Genomic DNA, 20,074 nt, shown 5'->3' on the forward strand with positions numbered 1-20,074 from the left:
GTGGCTGCTTTTATTACTACCACTGATTATTAACAAACGTTCCTTTCTTCATTTTAATTTTCAAATTCCTTTAAACACTCGAGTCTTGTGTTCTTTTCAGTAATCTCTCCCATGAGCTTCAAGGAAGGAAATTTTTATCACAACATCAAATTAAGTGTAAGTTTATAAATGTCATGGTTTTCATCACATTAACATCACAGTATATACTCATCTCAAGACTGAAACTGGCCGAGTAACTGAACCCTAATAAATTGCCATTCATCTCAATTTGCTAATGTAGGAAATGGAGATAAAATTGTTTTCATAAAAATTATTAAAGATTGCATGGGCACAATATATTAATTTGGAAGGGAAAATTCAGAAAACAGTGCCGTAAAACTTGGTTAGTTTCTTCTGTCGGGGGGGGGGAGGGCAGCAAGATAAATTAATATAAATAATATAAATACCAGAGGAGTTACGAGTTAATGTTAATAACAACAACAAAAAAACAAGCAGTGATTATTAAGTGTCTAGATAAAACTTTATAAAAGGACTTTCTAAGCTTAAAAACAGTGGGAAAAGAGCTATAAAAAGAAATGCTTTAAAGAACTGACCCATGAAAATGGAGAAGTTCCACGTGTTCGAAAAGAACTTAACTAAAAAATAAATGATACATAAGAACTTGGGAAAATGGCTGCCATAAGTATATGAAATTCTGCACTAAAACCTGATTATAAAAATAGACCACTTATCTTCATAAGAATAGCTAAGATTCCAACAGATAGGCAAAAGACCTGAGAAGGTATTCACAAAAGCAGCAGCAAGTAATCAACAACATGGAAAAATGCTGGGCCTCTCTGTAGTCACAGAAACATTACCAAATTAGATCAGATTTAAACAATTCATGATCACACTTGGGGGAGTGCGGAGGTATGGTGAAACAGGTATGTGGAGTAATTTACATTCCCATCAGCAATGTACTTGCCTTTGGGAAAGGTAATTGACATGTGCATCAAGAACACAAACATGCATTCCTGTTAATTTGATAATTCAACTTCTGGGACTATGTGTTGAAATCTGGTACAGCTTTTACATACAGGTTAATATCCTACGAAACTGTTCTGTGGTCACTAGTCCTGAAAGCGCTCCCTCCAAAAGCCTGTCATGGCCCAAGGCTTAGTAAAGGTATAAACAAACCACAGCATACCCCTCCTGGAGAGTCACAGGGCAGAGTAGCGTGTTTAAGGCTTTGAGAAATCACAGTAAAGAACCTACTGAAGAGTTTTTAAAATCAAGGTTTCCAAAATACATTTATCGACCATGGAACACTTTTTCCTATATACTGCTTTCTAACATCCCAAGGAACTAATTTTGCGGAATGCAAATATTCATTGTGCGTTTTTTTAAAAATAGTAAAACATCAGTGAAAACTAACAGGAAAAACTACGTGGCTGGTTAAGTAAATGTACGTCTATATGAGATAATACTGTCCAAGCTATTAAAGATGCTGTTCGAAGAGTGTAATTGTTAGGAAGCTGATTGTTTGGACAAGTCCTGAATAAAGGGAAAGGTAGACTATCCTGGCATTCTCTCAGGAGCCTTCTGTTATCATATACACACACTCCCTGGGAAGGTTGGAAGTTTCTATTATCTACATGGGGATCAGTCACGGTCTCTCCCTGTGGCTTAGATCTCTTGCCTGTGCTTCAAACACAGACCAACCAGCTCTGAACTTGAATGTCAAAGAGGCACTTCAAACTTAATACATTCCCCAACTGAACACACACTGTCTTCCTCCCAGACCTGCTCTTTCTTCCCCACTACAGCCAGAGCCACAGTGCAAATTAGCTTTGAGCAGTTCTTGGATTAAACCCTTTCAGTGGCTTTATACCACCCTCAGGATGGAGTACAAAAATCCGTAATATGATTTCATGACCTTTCCTACCTGACTTCTGATTACGTCCCCTACAACATCTCTCAAGCCAGCCCCCATCTCTAGCTTCACAAAGTGTTTCAGATTTTGGAATCTGCCCAAGCTTACTCTCGTCCTTGGACCCTGTATCTGTGACTCCTGCTTGCTCTTTAGTTTTCACATCAGATGTCACTGCTTTCCTTAGACTTGGGTTAGCTGACCCTACTTTGTGCTTCCACTTTGGTGGTAACTATTACCCATTTTCTAGTTACAGACTATAATCCCTGTAAGAGGAAGAAATATATCTTGATGAATTCTTACAGCCCAAGTGCTTAACCACCAGCCAGGTGTTCAATAAATAATTGTTGAATAAATAAGTTCTTACAACCTAGTGTTTAGAGCGATTAAAGGTCAAAAAACACCAGAGCCTTGGGACTATATTCCTGAGATGTTGTTTGGCTTTCTTGTGCTCTGGCATGGAGTTATTCTGGGAGCAGTTATAACTAGATATTTATGTGATTTGGGGAGAGAGGAGAAGGGCTTGATTCAGCTCCCTAACCATCCTTTTCCAATAGAGGTCATTTTATCTGTTACAAAGGCTGAGTGACATGCATTAAAAGCTAAGTATGTTAAATTACCTTCCCCATCTCCCTTTTGAATCAACAGAAATATTTTGGCAAATCCAGGGAAAGTATGATAACTAAAAGTAACAATTTTTTTGTGGGGGGGGGCAAGGAAGGGATGTAGAATGGGCAGGAAGAGAAGGAAGGTCTCATACCGGCATTAATGAAGACTTTTCTTAACTACACAACGTGACTATTTTGCTACGTTAAATAAAAAGAATATAAAACCCCAGTCTTCCCTGTCTCGGCAAATATAAACTTTATCCTTCCAGCTGCTCTGGCCAAAAAACTTGCTTTTCCTCCTTTTTTCTCTCAGACCACACTTCCAATCCATTGGTAAATCTGATCTGCTCTATTTAAAAAAAAAATCCACATATCAATGTTTATAGCAGTATTATTCACAATAACCAAAACGTGGAAACATCAACAGATGAATGGATAAACAAAATGTGGCTTATAAATATCATGTGCTGTCATTCAGCCTTAAAAAGGAATGAGGTTCTGGCGCAGGCTACAAATAGATGAACCCCGAAGACATTTCGCTAAGTGAAATAAGCCAGATACTAAAGGACAAATATTACAGGATTCCACTTACAAGGGGTACCTAGGGTAATCAAGTTCAGAGACAGAAAGTAGAATAGTGGCTGCCAGGGGTTGGGCGGAAGCAGTAACGGGGAGTTATTGTTTGATGGGTCTAGAGTATCAGGTGGGGAAGATGAAAAAGTTCTGGACGTGGATGGTGGTGACAGCTGCACAACACTGTGAATGAGCTTAATACCACTGAACAGTACACTTAAAAATGGTTAAAATGATAAATAGTAAGTCATATATATTGTATCAAATAAATTTAAAAATTAAAGAGATTCTGGGGCTTCCCTGGTGGCGCAGTGGTTGAGAGTCTGCCTGCCGATGCAGGGGACACGGGTTAGTGCCCGCGTTTGGGAGGATCCCACATGCCGCGGAGCGGCTGGGCCCGTGAGCCATGGTCGCTGAGCCTGCGCGTCCGGAGCCTGTGCTCCGCAACGGGAGAGGCCACAACAGTGAGAGGCCCGCGTACGCAAAAAATGCAAAAAAAAAAAAAAAAAAAAAAAAAAAAAAAAAAAAATTAAAGAGATTCTAAGGGCAAAACTCCCTTCTCCTTAAATCCAGAGTCTACCCACTTCACAGCCCCTCCCCCGTGCCTCATGCTCCGCCACCTCTCTCCTCTGGATTACCCCCCCAACGGCCTTTTCATGTGTGCCTTTCCTTCTGTTCCCATAGCAATCTATCCTCAGCACAGCACCCAGAGCAATCATTTAAAAAGCCAGACTGTGACTGCGCTCAACCCTCCAGGGACTCGCTCAACCCTCCAGGGACTCGGGAGTCTAAGCGCATCTTTACAATTGTCTCTTGGCCAGGGATGCTCTGCCCCATCCCTCTAGCTCCTTTACTACTCGCTCCCTCCTGCCCTCGTTCTGCTTCCGCACTCTGGCCTCCTCAGTGTCTCAGCACTTGGCCATCTCTCCTGCCTGCAATTCTTTCTGCAGGCGGCCTCAGGGCTTCCTCACCCCACTTCCGGTCTCTGCTCGAAGGTCATCTTTGCAGTGATCTCCCACGGCCACTGCACCTAAAGCAGCACCACACCGCCACGGCAGTAATTTCTAGCTTTTTTCCTGCACTACAGTGCTCCACAGCACTTACCATCCGCACGCTCTAGAATGTACTTTTGTTTCTCTCTTTATTCTCAAGAATATACGCTCCCGAGGGCAGGCCTTTTCTCTTTTGTTCACTGCTGTATCTCCAGAACCTAGACTAGTCCTTTGATATATATTTGTCAAAAGAATAAATTATCTAATCAAAGATAAGTACACAAATTAAGGATAGAAAAAGACTGGACTCATATGTTTACAGGGATTACCTTTGGGTTGTGAAGCTGTTGTTTTTTTCCTTCTTTTTTCAGAAGTTTATTTAATGACTGTAAGCTAACCATATAATTGAAAACTTTTTATTATGAATTTTATTTAAAAAGCAAAAACATCGGGGCTTCCCTGGTGGTGCAGTGGTTGGGAGTCCGCCTGACGATGCAGGGGACACGGATTTGTGCCCCGGTCCGGGAGGATCCCACATGCCGCGGAGCGGCTAGACCCGTGAGCCATGGCCGCTGAGCCTGCGTGTCCGGAGCCTGTGCTCCGCAGCGGGAGAGGCCACAGCAGTGAGAGGTCTGCGTACCGCAAAAAAAAAAAAAAAAAAAAAAAAAGCAAAAACATCAATTTTTACTGATTTGGGAGGTATTCAGAGGAAGAGGCCAAGGCTTCAGCTAGCCAGGCGAGGGAGGGTGCATTGTCTATGACCTGTTTCCTACTCCCGGTTCACCAGCTGATCAGAAAGTGAAGAATAAGAATTTAGGGAAATACTGTGTGGACACGTTTGTCACCATGGACATTGCAGAGTCGGGAGGCATCTGAGGGGACATACACTCAATGGTATCTGTCTAAACGGTACAACTAAACAAGTTATAATAAAGCTGCCCTTTTCAGTCACACTCTAACCTTTTTCTGCACTTAGAATTATTTTCCTAGGTTAGATCACAATCACAAGGAGAAGATGTATTTTTTTTTCTTTTCCCCCAAACAGTTCTCTAATGGAAAGAAGTGATGATTTAATAGTGATCCTCTTATTCAGAGACATGGTATGTTTATTTATTCAACTCGTTTAAAAAATATTCTCTCATTTTTGTCAAATTTTCCAGTTTTTTTTCCCATTAACCATACACACATCTGGCTAAAGTCTCTCCTTGCTGTTGTGAATGAGACCTTTCAAATTTTTGGGGTAGGAGGGCTATTTATCTTTGAGATTTAGGGCTTTTCCAAGGGAGTTAGCAAGTTTTGGAGAAAACTCCAAAAGCTTATATTACATATAGCTTGTATAACCTGTTATGTGCTTCTTAGGATTTGGTTGGGTGTGGTGTCCAAGAGTTTAATTGAATCTGAGTTTAATTGTTCTTTCTGGCTCTGGCTTCTTTGAAACATCCTGGTAGAGCAACTCTTCAGAGATGATCTGTACTGTGATGTGGTTTTGTGACCCTCAGAACCCACAACTCCCACTTTTCTTTTGTTTCAGAGCCATCTACCAAGTTATGAGATCATTTAACTTCTCTTGCTTCCTCCTATGTTTCAGTTAACCCTTCTGGTCTCCTCTGGAACCATCTTCTTCATGAAATCATTTTCATCAAAAGAAAAAAAAATCAGTGCTCAACTTCAGGTTATGCAGGTATTGTTTCTTTTCATACAAACTTTCTGGACCTTTCCCACCAAGTTGTGGCTCTTCCCTCCTTACTGCTCCTCAATGCTTCGTCTCTGCTGTATCAGCTGAATGTTTCTTTGGAAAAGGTAGACTCTCTTGCTGTATTTCACTTTCAGTCCCATCTCATCCCACCGCAGTTACCCACATGGTATCTCCTACTCCAGCTCCCTTTCTCAGGGGACTGGGGAGGCTGACTCACTGAGCCTGAGATACAGTGATACTCTTTAGTACCCTGAAAGCTGAAACCCACAAGGTTAACATCTATATTTTAATGGCAAAATATCAATGTTATATACACAGAATGCTTTTTTTTTTTTTTTTTTGCGGTATGCGGGCCTCTCACTGCTGTGGCCTCTCCCGTTGCGGAGCACAGGCTCCGGACGCGCAGGCTCAGCGGCCATGGCTCATAGGCCCAGCCGCTCCGCGGCATGTGGGATCTTCCCGGACCGGGGCACGAACCCGTGTCCCCTGCATCGGCAGGCGGACTCTCAACCACTGCACCACCAGGGAAGCCCCACAGAATGCTTTTAACTGCATCGAAATTGTGCCTTCTCCTGGCAACACTGCCACTGATGTATGGAAACGACATCAGATGATCAAAATCAACTCTGCTTTCAGATATTATTGTGTTATTTGAATGTAAACTTGCAAAGGTTTCTTAAAGTGTCTTTGTGACCAAAGCCTGGGAAACACCATGGCGTGACAGAGATTTCCAAGTTGTGGGAGCCTTTCTCAGAAATTTAACCCTTTCTGTCTGAATTCGTTATAGTACTCGGGCATGGAGTTGAACTGAGAGGTACATAAGCATAACTGGGTCAACACTAAGTGGTGAACTCTGCACTTTAACCAGAGAGAAATTTCAAGCTCATGCGAACTTTGGCTTGAAGAGGTGAACTTCCACTGAAAGTCTTCAGTGGCTACACATCTTGGGTAGTGAGGCTCAAAACATCCCTCGGATAAAACCCAAAGACAGAGGAATACCCATGCCAAGTTCTATGGTCTGGAGCTTATCACTGAGAAAGGTCTTTGATGTCTTATTTTAGCTCAACAGAATTCTTGCAAATTTTCAATTATATTATGTGATATATATTCATGCCAAAATATAAAAAATGTTCTTCATCACTCACTAGCTTATTACTAGCATTTATATATCACGTCCTCTGACCTGAATCTGTATTCTATGGCCTCAGGTACCTTCTGGAATACTATGTATTTCATAAGGAATTGCAATCTGCCACGGCTTAATGTAATGATGTAAATACATTCGGGTAACTTTCTGTGATCTGGTCTTGGCTACACTTCTCAGTTCCAGCTCCCTCAGGAACCCCAACTTCCCTCTTTGCTTGGGCTGCTCTCTAGCTGGAAGGCCCTTCTTTCTCTTGGCTTCCTGCACAGTGTGGGGAACAGCAGTACCAAGAAACCTTTCTAAACTCTCCGAACTGTAGCCTGGGGGGTTGAGTGCCCTCTCCTCTGCTAGCCCCTGCGAGTCCTGATCAAAATAACTAGCGTCTTACATTCTAATGATCTGTTGATCTGTTGGTTTACTCATGACTCAAGCTCCTCAGGACTCTCTTTTTTCAACTTTTGATCCACTGACACCCGGTATAGGTCCTGACACAAGGCACTCCATAAATCTCAGTTGAATTGAGCTAAATTGGACTCTTATATGGAATGAATTATTACTTTCTCCATAAAAGTAGATAGAGCAGAACACCCAGAAAATAACTAAGGAGAAGGGTGTTTTGGATAAACCCCAATATGTTTGCAATTATACCAGAAGCTCTTGATTACTCAGAGACAAAGAAAACCCTTGGTTTGGATTATCCCAAACAAACAAACAAAAGTCTTAGAAAATATGCAAATTGTTCCAAACAAAGAAAATCTTAGAAAATATGCAAATCAGACGCCAGTTCACAGCGTTTATGTGCTCTTTTTCCCCTTGGACATTCCTGGGTGGTGGTGAGGAAATGAAGAAGGCGTGATCACCCTGCGGGACTAAGAACCAATATTCAATCTAGTTGAATGATGCAAAAAACAACCTTTGCATCTCCACCCTCCGGAAATAAATGATTAAAAGAGATGTTCAGAGGAAAAGGAGGAAGAGCTAGTTGGGACCTAGATCAATTAGAAGCTAACTTTTTTTTTAAAAGTAAAATTTGACTGTGTATCAATATATACTGAGAATTGAACATGCAAAAATAGTCCTTCTAAAAAGGAATCAAGAGCACTAGAAAATGTATGGCTCTGAAACTTTATTTTCTAGGGATATAGTTCCCAGAATAGTAAAAGTAATTAAGAACAGAATTTGTTTTGCTTTGTTTTATTTTAATCTTCTTTATTGTGCTGTTTAAAAAACTTAAAAGTACCAGAAAAATGAGGACAAAATTAGTAACAAAATATTCTTTTTTATTATGAGAATTATAATTTTAAAATGTTCTGATGTTACTGGAGAAGTTGTATAAGATAGGGCACCTTATCTCAATGCTCAGTATGTTTACTTGTTATATCATTCTTACAAGGTTTTATAATTTTGTGATGGCTCTGTATTTTATCTTCTTAAAAACCATCTCATAAAGCATCAATTCTCTGATTACTAGTAATTCAATCTGTGAAACATAATGGCCTATATTTCAGATTGTAGGAAGTTTTTTCTTTAAAAAATTTATTTTCCTGCTTTATTGAGATATAATTGACGTATAACATTACATAAGTTTAAGGTGTGCAGTGTGTTGATTTGATATATTTATACATTGCAAAATGATTACCACCGTAATATTAACTAACACCTCCATTCCGTCATCTAATTACCATCTGTTTTAGGAAATTATATTTTAAAAACTCGAAACTTCAAAAACCATTTACCTATGGACATATAAAAGCTAATATATGGCTGAGTAATATTCCATTGTATATATGTGCCACATATAGCTGATTCACTTCGTTGTACGGCAGAAACTAACACATTGTAAAGGAATTATACTCCAATAAAGATGTTAAAAAAAAAAAACTAACATATGGCTTATGTTGAAAATTTATTGACTTTCATGGCAGAGACTTCTAGTTGCCTCCCAGTATATCTCCTCTCCCCTTCTTAGATGCAACCACTTGAATCTTGGGTGAACACCTTCTCCTCTAGCTCAGACTGTGTTCCTCTGGCTCTCTTACTGCAGCTAGGTATGGCCATGTGACTAGCTTTTGGCTAATGAAAGCTAAGAGGAAATGTGGTGGGCAATGTCTAGGAAAGAACTTCAAAGAGAAAGGGTTAATCCTTCTTTCCTTTCTTGTTGGCTGGAATGTTGATAAAATGGCTAGAGCTTAAGCAGCCATTCTGGACTACGAAGAAGGACACGAAAGTTGACAGTGCAGCAAGATAGAAGAAATCTGGTCCTGGATGACTGTGCAGCTGCCATACCAGTCTGGAACTACCTGACACCACTGGACTTTTTTTCACATGAGAGAGAAATGTTTCTATCTTGTTTAATCCACAGTTACTTCTTTATTTAACGTAAAAAAATATGCCATAAAATAACTTGCTTTGCATGATACATGCTAGGGAGCCTTAGTGATAACTTGGAACCAAGCAGCTTTTGACCTCATTGATGATCTCTTTTCCTTACCATCTCATGGAATGCAAGAATTGTGTCCAGTTGTGAGCTTTATTGAAGTAGATGGCACAGTGACATTCATGGTTTCTTTTATGAGCATTTTTGATTGCTCCCTGGCACGCAACTCAAAAACAAGCTGTACGGTCTTATGAGCCAGAGTGCTGCGCTTATAGGGGTGATATGCTTTCTGCCCATCTCACCGGCTCCATCTCATAGCACTCTTTCCCACTCTCTCTGCTCCAGCTACACTGACATTTTAGTCTTTGAATCTACCAGGCTCATTCCTGCCTCCGAGCTTGGGCACGGGCTGTTCCTTCAGCCCTAAAATGTTCTTCTTCACATGAAGGCATCTCCACATCATTGGAATTTCTGCTTAATCATCTGTTCTCCAAAAACACCTTCCTGGAGCAGCCATTACAGTCCTGTCCCTTACTATATCATCCTGTTTTCTTCCTATCACTTTGTGAAATTATCTTTAGTCGTTCAACATTTAGTCATTTGTTAACAGACTCAGTGACTGTTTCTCCCTCTCCTTGCTTCTCTCAACCTGAACGCTAATGGGTATCTTGTCTAATTAACCCATTACCTTGACATGGTGCCTAGAGCCGATTAAGTACTCGATAAATAATTACGGAATGAACGAACGCGAGAATGCACTGACTCTAGAGAACAGCCAAAGTTCTGCCGCACTAAGAGCAGCTTTGCTCAGCTTTCCACGCCTTGTTCACTGCCATGGCACTTGGGGTGCACCACATCATCCCTCACATTTATGACGTCAACAGCTCATCAATAAAAAAATGAGACCCTTAAGGGAAGTGACCAATTCTGTTCACCCTCTGCATCCTCTACCGCCTAACAAAGAGCCCGTAACACACATACACTAGAGACTCAATATATATTTGCTCTGTATGGTAGGAAAGGGTGCTGTGTCTACAAAAAGCAATGCCAGCTCTCACAGTGACTCTAAAGAGAGCTTTAACTTTAAAATGTGTGCCAATGTCCTGACTGGCCATTGCATTTGTCACATCCATGTCTCTCTTTGCTTCTCAGTGTTTCTACAAGGCTTCTCTTTACAAAATGGGCTTGGAAGTGGCCACGCAGCCAGCTTCTTTAAGACCCGTGATGGTGTGCCTGTCTCATTCACTGTCAGGGCCCTGACCCATGGCATGTTTTACTGGATGGGATCCCAACTGTTGGCTCATTGAAGAGCATCTGACAGAGTTTAGGGTTCTTGTTCTCTCCAGGCTACTTGGCTAAACCCAGTAATCTTGCATGAAACTCCTTCATATCGTAACACTGCTCCACCCTATCCGCAAGGCCTGGTCTTGTGACCAATAAATTATTACATGCTATCTAGGTAATTAAAAGCTGAGAGATGAATAAGGACTATTTTAAACCAGGAAATTCCTCATATGCAAAGTAATTCATTATGCTGGTAAAATGGGCAACAGCACAACTTAGGAAAATCGTATCACTAACGTGGTTTATTAATACCTTTCCTACAGGGGTGACACTAAAAGGGTTCAACAAAGATTTTTATTGTTTTTCAGAGAGACTTTACTAACCTCAATCAAGAGATCTGAAATTCTGTAAAACACATGCTCGTTCCCTAACTTCAATTTCCTTCAGTAGTTTTATAGATCCCTCAGGCCAGGGAGAGCAGAACCAGATGCGCTTGGGAAGACTTTACAGCGTGTGTCTGCAATGCCGCGATACATTGAAAAGCTCTGCCGATACTAAGCTTCTGGTATAAATCGTGATATGAAATGATCCTTGATGTAGCGTACTTTTTACTTTGTAATCTGGTCTACTAATCATAGTGCCTAAAATATTTTCTTCTGGAAATTCGAAAAATACCCAGTAACATCATCTAGACAAGTTGAAAAAGCAGGCCAGCATATGTTTATATAACATAGCACTTCTCCCCAGGGCCTACCTTGCCCCATAAATTGTGGTACCCGTGTGAAAAAATACAAGTCAGGTCTGAAGGAAAAAAAAAAAGGCCTCCTCTTAAATCACAACCATATTTGTGAGAGGAAAGGAAGACAGAGACAAATTTAAAGTTGCAGTCAAGCTTGCCACGCTATTTTCTTTTTATTTTCCTTTCCTAAATAATTTCTTATTGTCGCATTTTCCACCTTTGTAGAATCCACTCTCCCCCTACCCTGATGTCATAATTCTTTTTTAATTGTTAAATAGTTCAGTCATTTGTGGTACTGGGATACTTGTTAATCATTATCATTTGAATCATTATTAGGGGAAGAGATGTAGAATTACTGTAGTGGAAACAACACTGTAGGAAGGAATGTTTCCCAAGTGGCAACACCCTGCCCACCAACTGAGAACAGCCCTCCCTAGCTGCGTCTGGAGAGACTGCAGTCTGCCCTAAACGCTCAGGTATCTGGGGGATGGATTTCTGGTAACTTCAGGCATGCAGAATGTGCTGAAGGAAGGGGGAAAGAAACGATGCCTGATCAGTGATACAGGCAGCTGGGCAGAGCTGAAGATGGAAATATTACATGCAGATAACGGATGGCTTAGTTTACCAACCAGATGGAAGTAAGTACTTAGATTGGGGCACTGACACTAAAAGGAATTTATACCTTCGAAGTTGATAAGGCTGGGAGAAAAATGCAGAGGAATGAAAAGGTGAGAGAAGAAATGTAAAAGCGACAGAGAACAGGGTGTATGGTGGTTAAGGGAAAAGACTGGCTGGGTTCCAACAGCAGCTCAGATACTTACAAGCTGACATTGGGAAAATTATTTAACCACTCTGTGTCAGTGAAATGTGTAATAGGAACTACCTCACAGCGTTGTGTGAAATGCTCAATGTTAAACGACTGAAGACATGAAAAGTACTTATGACAGTGACTGACTCTCAGTAAATGGGGCCCTGCTACCATCTGAGTGGCAACTGTACATTCTCTGATGATGTGGTTTTCAATTTCATATATATATATATGTATATATATAGTCATCATCGCCAGATTTAAAATGAGATGTTAATTGTTCGATCCAATTTTCCTTCCCGGATAAGTTTTTCTTTCCTATCTCTGTCGGTTTTGAAAACATAATACCAGAAGAGGAGGGGCCCAATTCCAAACAGAGCTCTTAAAAGTGAGGAGCTCTCAGGAGTGGGTCTGAAATTTGGGATAGATATTTTCTCATCCTGCATAGGTCCAATGAGTCAAGGCAGAATCTTCAATGACCCCATGACGGCTGGGGTCATTGTACTGAAGCAGGTACTCCCGTTTAAGCTGGGATCTTACGGCCAGCCACTTGGCTTGTGCCTTCCGGGTTTCCAGATATATATATATATACATTTTTTTTTTTTCCGGACGCGCAGGCTCAGCGGCCATGGCTCACGGGCCTAGATGCTCCGCGGCATGTGGGATCTTCCCGGACTGGGGCACGAACCCGTGTCCTCTGCATCGGCAGGCGGACTCTCAACCACTGCGCCACCAGGGAAGCCCTATATACACATTTAAAAAAAAAAAATGAGCTGGGTATTACATATGCTGATTTTGCTATTAAGAGGACATGAGAGGCCAGGATACAAAGTGAGGCAGAATTTCTATACGTGTGTTGAGGGAGTTAGGTGGGTGTTGAGAAGAGAGAATTAAAAATCTTGGCACTTTTAAAAAGAGACAGGAATGCTTTTATATCTGGCTAACTGAGGGAAATTGATCATGGCCCTGGGTATCCTGGGAAACAGCAGATAAATCAGGGAAATCAATGGAATGCAAGGAAAATGGCTGCAAGGAGAAAAGAAAGCATTCCCATCTGAGAGAAAGGAATAGGAATGGGCCCTGAAGAGAAGGTAGTTACTCAAGATCTGAGAGTAACCAATGGGATTTGAGGAGAAAACCTGGGATGAATTCTCTGGGTCACCTGCTATTGCTCTGCTTATCACAAAGGTTTGTGATATGGATTTAAAAGAAACAAAGAATGCCTGCTGCACAATAAATATTGGTTCCCTTCCCTCCCCCTCGTGGTGAGCAAGGATTTTCTTTCAACATATTGAGAGAAATGGCTCTGTCTTCAGATGGGGGCTACAAAGACAAATCAAGGACATAAATTGGAAATGACTGTAAAATCCTGATCTACGTATGAATATGCGTCCAAGCTGAATATAGAAGCATGAGATCCGTACCTGTAAGTTGCCTAACTTGTGTATAATTTGCACTCTGAGTTCCAGTTGACATTAACTAGAGCAGAATAGTCTGTGCCCTTCAACATTTTAGATACTCCTCTGGAGAGAACACAGTGAAGAGAAGTCCACAGAAAATCTGAATCCTAGGAGTTGGAAGCAACTTCGCAGGTGCAGGTGAGCAAGGCTCCGCTGAGTAGCACTACTGTCCGATACTGGGGCTGGTTACATGAGACCAGCATTCTGTTCTGCTGCTGGAAAGCGCCACGTTGGGGAAATTTCTGGATGTTAGCAAGATGTTCTTATCTGAGCTGAACTCTGCCTCTATGTCACCTCTACTCTATCATTTCTCACGTGTTTGTGCAAAACAAGACGCAGACGTAGAGAATGGACTTGAGGACACGGGGAAGGGGAAGGGGAAGCTGGGATGAAGTGAGAGAGTGGCATGGACATATATACACTACCACATGTAAAATCCATAGCTAGTGGGAAGCAGCTGCAGAGCACAGGGAGATCAGCTCGGTGCTTTGTGACCACCTAGAGGGGTGGGATAGGGAGGGTGGGAGGGAGGGAGACGCAAGCGGGAAGAGGTATGGGGATATATGTATAGGTATAGCTGATTCACTTTGCTATACAGCAGAAACTAACACACCATTGTAAAGCAATTATACTCCAATAAAGATGTTAAAAAAAACCCCAATAACAACAAGCAAGGAAAACAAACTTACTTCACGATCCTTTACTTAACATTTATGGGGCACTAGGAGCCTGAGGCCATTATGTCAGAGCAACCAGTAAAGACACGAAGGGGCAGTGGACACGTGAGGAGGAGGGTGATCATTCTGGCACAGCGGCTAGGGTGTAGAGGATGGAGGGAGGAAGACCGGGACGACCGACATGTCCACACATGTGAGGGGGAAGAGGCGTGGGGGAACCAGTGCTGTCAGGAAAAAGAAAACAGAGATTCCCTCGTCCACACAAATCCTTGAAATACCTGCCACGAGGGGCAGTCCCTTTAGACTTCTAATTTCCAGATTATACACCGCAGAATCCTTTGAATAACTATCATCAGAGAAGCAGCACCGGGCAGTGTATAAGGTAGCTGACCCTGGGACCACACAGCTAAGTCAAAGCGTACCTCTGTCACTTAGTACCAGTGGGGTATCAGATGAGGTACTTAACTTCTCTATGCCTCTGTTTTCTCACCTGTAAAACAGGTATGGTAACAAGTTTGCTGGGAGGATCCAGTGAGCTGAGGACAAGCACGTCCTGAAGGTCACGGCCAACACGACGGCATCCACCTTGACTTCTTTTCCTCTCACTCCTCACGTCCAATCTGTCAGCAAATCCTATTAACGCTACCTTCAAACTAGATTCAAACTCTGACCACTTTCACCACTGCCACCCTCCTGGCCCAAGCCACCATTACCTCTGGCCTGGGTTACTGCAATGATCTCCTAAGTAGTTCATAACACAGCAGTCATAGTCCTGCTCTGAGAACGTAAGTCAGATCATGACACGCCTCTCTCAAGCCCCTCCAATGGCTCTTTATTTGACCGTGAGTAAAAGCCACAAGGCGCTATGGGAAGCAATGGAAATCATGGTTCTCGGTTTCTCTTGCCTGCTGTGTTCTCTACAGCACCTACATCGGTCTATATATTTCACTTAATTATTTTATTTGCCTGTCTCCTTTCAGTAGAAAGTTGAGGAGGTCATGGATTTTTGTTTATTTATCCACTAATGAATCCACAGCGCCTGACCCACAGAAGAATCTCAACAAATAATTGTTAAATCGATTGAATGAGTGCACATCAAGTACTTAAAGTGTTCAATATACCTTAGGTATTTTTGGTGTTACTTTTCCCCAGATCTTGGTTGTCTTTTTGAAGAACTTCTCTATTGTGCGAATGCTTTTTAAAACCACACAGTACCTCATCCTCCAAAATATCACCTGAACCAGGATGGGGGGAATGGGGCTGCTATTTTCGGTCTTGCCTACCCATCTCTATTAACGCTGTACTAAGCTGGGCGCCCTTATTACGCCTTTAGACAACCCAAACATACGGACATATTTAATTATTTAGTTTTGGAAGGAACTCATGCCAAACCAATACAGGGAAAAACTGGAGTCCTTGGGGTATGGTCCTTGGATTAGACACTCAGGGCCCTGGTGGTGGTGACAGAAAGTTGCCTTCCCCACACCAGGAATGCTTTGCAATAGCGTTATGTTCTGGGGGATACCTTGTGCTGTGTTTCATTACACGGATTACATAAAGCATGTCAGGTCCGGAAATGCTAATATTTGTACTTATCCTGGTGTTATTTACAACACTATATTACTACATGTAATATATAATAATATATATGTAAAATGTATTATAATAGTATATTGCTATGAAAGTTAACAGATGAATAGGTAAGTTTTATTCAGGATGGTTGGCCAATTATATACATACATATATATATATACACACACATACAGATGTAACTATTGGCACATAAATGAATGTTTCACATATATGTATTTGGCTATATTCTTGACTGAAACATAGAATTTTAAGATTAAAAAATGTAAATCTAAGGGTAGTTACTTCTTTCTGAAATTAACTGGATTGTAATAGAACTAGTGACTATGCACAATAAAAATGTTCAAAAGTTGAGTACTGACACAACATTTTTGGGTCCTAAAACCCTGGTGCCTAGGAAACAGTAAACGTAGGCTATCACTCCTTGGGAATGTGAGTGGCGTTCTTGTTATCTTCCTTTTTTGCAGTTGTTGTGAGGCTCATTTACACACACATGCATACCAAGATGCTTTGCAAACAGTAAGTACTAAATAAATTTAAACTATTATTCTTTTCTTTAAATACATTAAACAGATTTACATTTTGGACAACCAGCCAAGCCTACAGCTGAATTAATCCATTCTCCCTACTTTCGATGGAGCACCGGCTATTTAAACATTATATTCAAAGTATCAGTAGCAATAAAACAACAAGAAAAAGCAGCCCTGTTAGCACTTTGCACTGTATATGAAGTGAACAGAAATGTGATGGGGTACTGACATCCATTTCACTTTGAATTAAACACAGCATCACCGCAAATCTCAAGAGATGATATTAAGTTTTGTGTTTGGGTAATACCAGGAATTCTACAGGCAAGGGTAGAATTATATTTGGTTGGCTAAAAGCCAGTCAAACTTCACACTTGTCCTAGAAGTAGGTGGTCAAAAACTCTGTTCTTGTCTTCAAAGCGATTGGCTACAGCTGCTCAAACTATCTCGATTTCAAAATCTTTTGTGTCACTCATTTTGAAAATAAAATATTCGGACATGAGGTAAAATGAGGTCTATTGAAAAAGATATTAAGTTAGAATTGACCTTGGGGGAAAAGCAGGTCGAATCGGACAGTGCACATCAAATAAAAACAAAGAATAGAATTGGAATTTCCAAGTGGCATCAGCAGACATACACAGTCTTTGATTTTATTTCTTCAGGAAAAAAGGACTCAAACCAAGGGAAGGAGGTGATGCATTCACAGCTTTCTCTCTGTTCTCCTCAAAATACATGCTGTAAATTTTCTCAAGTTCACAGTACATGTTTCAGAAGAAGCCTTCCCTTTGGGTGGAAGGAAGTACATGCTCCTTGATATGTCTGGTTTTGCTGTAATAGTATGTAATGCCTCTCTCTAATAAATTTAACCACAAAATTGTTTTTTTAATGTGCCTGCATTCTGCTAATTTATAAAAAGCAGGATGCTGTCAGATAAAATTTCATGAACATGATCTATAAACCAGACTGTCAAAAGTGAAAGGTACTCAGGCAGTACTTAGGGAAACAAATAATGGAAACCCCTGGAAAGGTTTCCTGTGACTGCAGGAAAACAATGTACTGTAACGGAGCTCACATTACCTTGATTTGCAAGTTACTGTGAGGTCACAGGAAATCCTGAAATGTTTTCCACATTTTCTTTTATACATTTTATGTCAAATTTCCTGCAATTGAAATCATACACCCTCCTACTGCTGGAATCTCTTCTGAACGAAAGGAGATCTTGTGACACTCCCCCACGAACACCTAATAACTCAGTTCCTACCAGTGTAACAAGAAAGTGACAGATGGAATTGAGAGTGGACCATGATAAGGCTGAAATGTCAGATATCCTAACTCTTTCAAAATGAAAACCGAACTGATGTCATTAAGACAACTCTAAAAGTGCATTTAATCTAGTGACAGTAGCCTTTTCTTTAGAATAAGAGATAACAAAAAAAAAAAGACAGACTGTCCCAAGACATAAGCTCACCATTTCTCCAAATCTCTTGTTCAAAAAGTATGCATGGATTGATGGTCTAATTTTAAAATGGCATCCTCTATATGGATATTCTTTTTTTTGCGGTACGCGGGCCTCTCACTGCTGTGGCCTCTCCCGTTGCGGAGCACAGGCTCCGGACGCGCAGGCTCAGCGGCCATGGCTCACAGGCCCAGCCGCTCCGCGGCATGTGGGATCTTCCCGGACCGGGGCACGAACCCATATCCCCTACATCGGCAGTGGACTCCCAACCACTGTGCCACCAGGGAAGCCCTATATGGATATTCTTAACATGATTCAAGCTCCCGACAACCACATTTTATTAACCCAGCTATGCTTACGAAAGGGTAAGTCAGATTTAAGTAAAACATCCAAGTTTAAAATATTCTCTCAATTTTTATACTCACAGCTGTGGAGTTTAAAAATAGCTTTTAAAATGGACGAATACTATTTTAATATAAACCCAAGCCAAGTAATTATAACTCATTAATGAATACCAATTTTTAGGGTTTGTTAGATCATGAGTGATTAGGATACATTACCTCTCCTGACATATCAGGGGCCATGGGGACAGCAGGCCACAGAGATGAGTAGATTCCAAAAAACACCACCCAGAGTGCGATGCTGCCCCAGATCGCTATGTGGCTGAACTGTGAAGGAAGAGAATCTGAGTTAAAGGACTATCAGGTAGTTGGAGGACTCCCACACTGATGACGCTTTCACAAATTTCCTTATTAATTTTTTTACTACATCCATAAGATATTACCCACGGCCATTATTAACTAAATAATTGCATGTTTTAATTGGATCTTTCATTAAACACTCATCTCTTCCACATCGGTTATAACGCTGGTGGTACTGGCATGTAGAACCGTTCCTTCTCTACCCCTTTGGCGGGTCTCACCTTTCACCCTTACCTTTTTTATCCGCTACCATCTTTAAGCCTCCTTAGTTTTTGCTCCAAATGCTCTTACTGAAAGATGCTAAGACACTTGTATGAATATTAATCTCTGTGTTGATGACTGTCAAATCCAAATTTCTTGTGCCCATCTTTCCCTTGAGCATCTAACTTTCTTTTTATTTATTGGGTCTCTCTACCTGGATGTGAATATACTTCAGTACGAACATATCTAAAATGGAACTTGTTTTATTCAGACTGGATATCTACAAATGTCTGAGGACAAATCTTTCTCTGATATTTTTGGTCTTCAGAATCATTTTCCAATGAGTTTTCTGCCAGTCTTGGGATACACTCTACTAAGAAAAGATTCCTAGTCAGTAAGTTTGAAGGCTTCCTCCCGTCCAGGGATATTTACAATGTACAACAATATATTAAGGGCTCTTGAGAAGTCTTGTGGTAAATAAACTTATTTAAGTTTTACTCAGTGTTTCCACACTAGAGTCTCCAGTTCCCCCTAGTCCATTCCTGACTGCTCTCCCCCCCACTATAATGATCAACCTGTGGAACTAGGGTAAAGGGACACATGCAGTTAGAACGAAAAACAACAGCAAAAATTAGTGATGACACATAAGTAAATGGGATATTCCTTGGTTGTGACTACAGAGTCTCTTACCCAGGTCCAATACGATGTCTCCAATCCAGCTTTCAAACACACAGTTATCACCACAAACTAAAGCAGAAGGGAAATGTTATTTTATTTCATAAATATGATAGTTCATCAAATTGGACTGGTAGATTACTCACAGCTTGACTTGTACGTCCAACAAGCAAAGAAACAAGTGAGTTAGCTGGGTGGCTGAACATCATGACCACGACCGGCTGGAACTGCCATTTACAGCATCACGTTCCCGACTCCCTTCCCTGCCTTCCCCTCACCCTCACTGGCTGACAGTCCAGCCGTGAGCTTCTGAGCATGGGCCTGGCTACTTCGTGTACAATTCAGGAACAGTGATGGAGAATCATCTATAGTAATCTTGGGTTTCCAAGCCTGCTTTAATTTTATTTTTTATCAACTGTAGTACTTAAAGCCTCCATTTTCTAAATTTTAAAGATAAATTATAAAAGTAATATAACTGGATATTTAGAAATCTGAACACTTACTCTGTAACTTTACTTACCTGAAACCCTGCAGAGTAGAATGTAAGAGCCTGTTACATCTCCATGCTGTACACACCCGCTGTCACTGGTGCCCATGCTACTAATTCTAAAGCAGGGGGACCCGGGTTTAACGAACTGCGCTGTGTCTTCCATAGGA

At 41.1% G+C, this 20,074-nt stretch overlaps 1 protein-coding gene across 4 annotated transcripts in view; it reads right to left on the reverse strand.

Moving 5' to 3' along the window:
• The window catches only part of ATP8A1 (ATPase phospholipid transporting 8A1), a 237,352-nt gene that overhangs the window by 17,494 nt on the left and 199,784 nt on the right, over nt 1-20,074 (reverse strand). For all 4 annotated transcript variants that reach the window (XM_070045570.1, XM_060299279.1, XM_030881147.2 and 1 more), the window contains 2 exons: nt 19,433-19,489; nt 18,401-18,508 (listed from right to left, as the gene is read on the reverse strand). In XM_070045570.1, the coding sequence (XP_069901671.1) occupies nt 18,401-18,508; nt 19,433-19,489 (165 nt within the window). The remainder of the gene's footprint in view (nt 1-18,400; nt 18,509-19,432; nt 19,490-20,074) is intronic.

Source organism: Globicephala melas, chromosome 5 (assembly GCF_963455315.2).
Source record: "Globicephala melas chromosome 5, mGloMel1.2, whole genome shotgun sequence".
Taxonomy (NCBI): Eukaryota; Metazoa; Chordata; class Mammalia; order Artiodactyla; family Delphinidae; genus Globicephala; species Globicephala melas.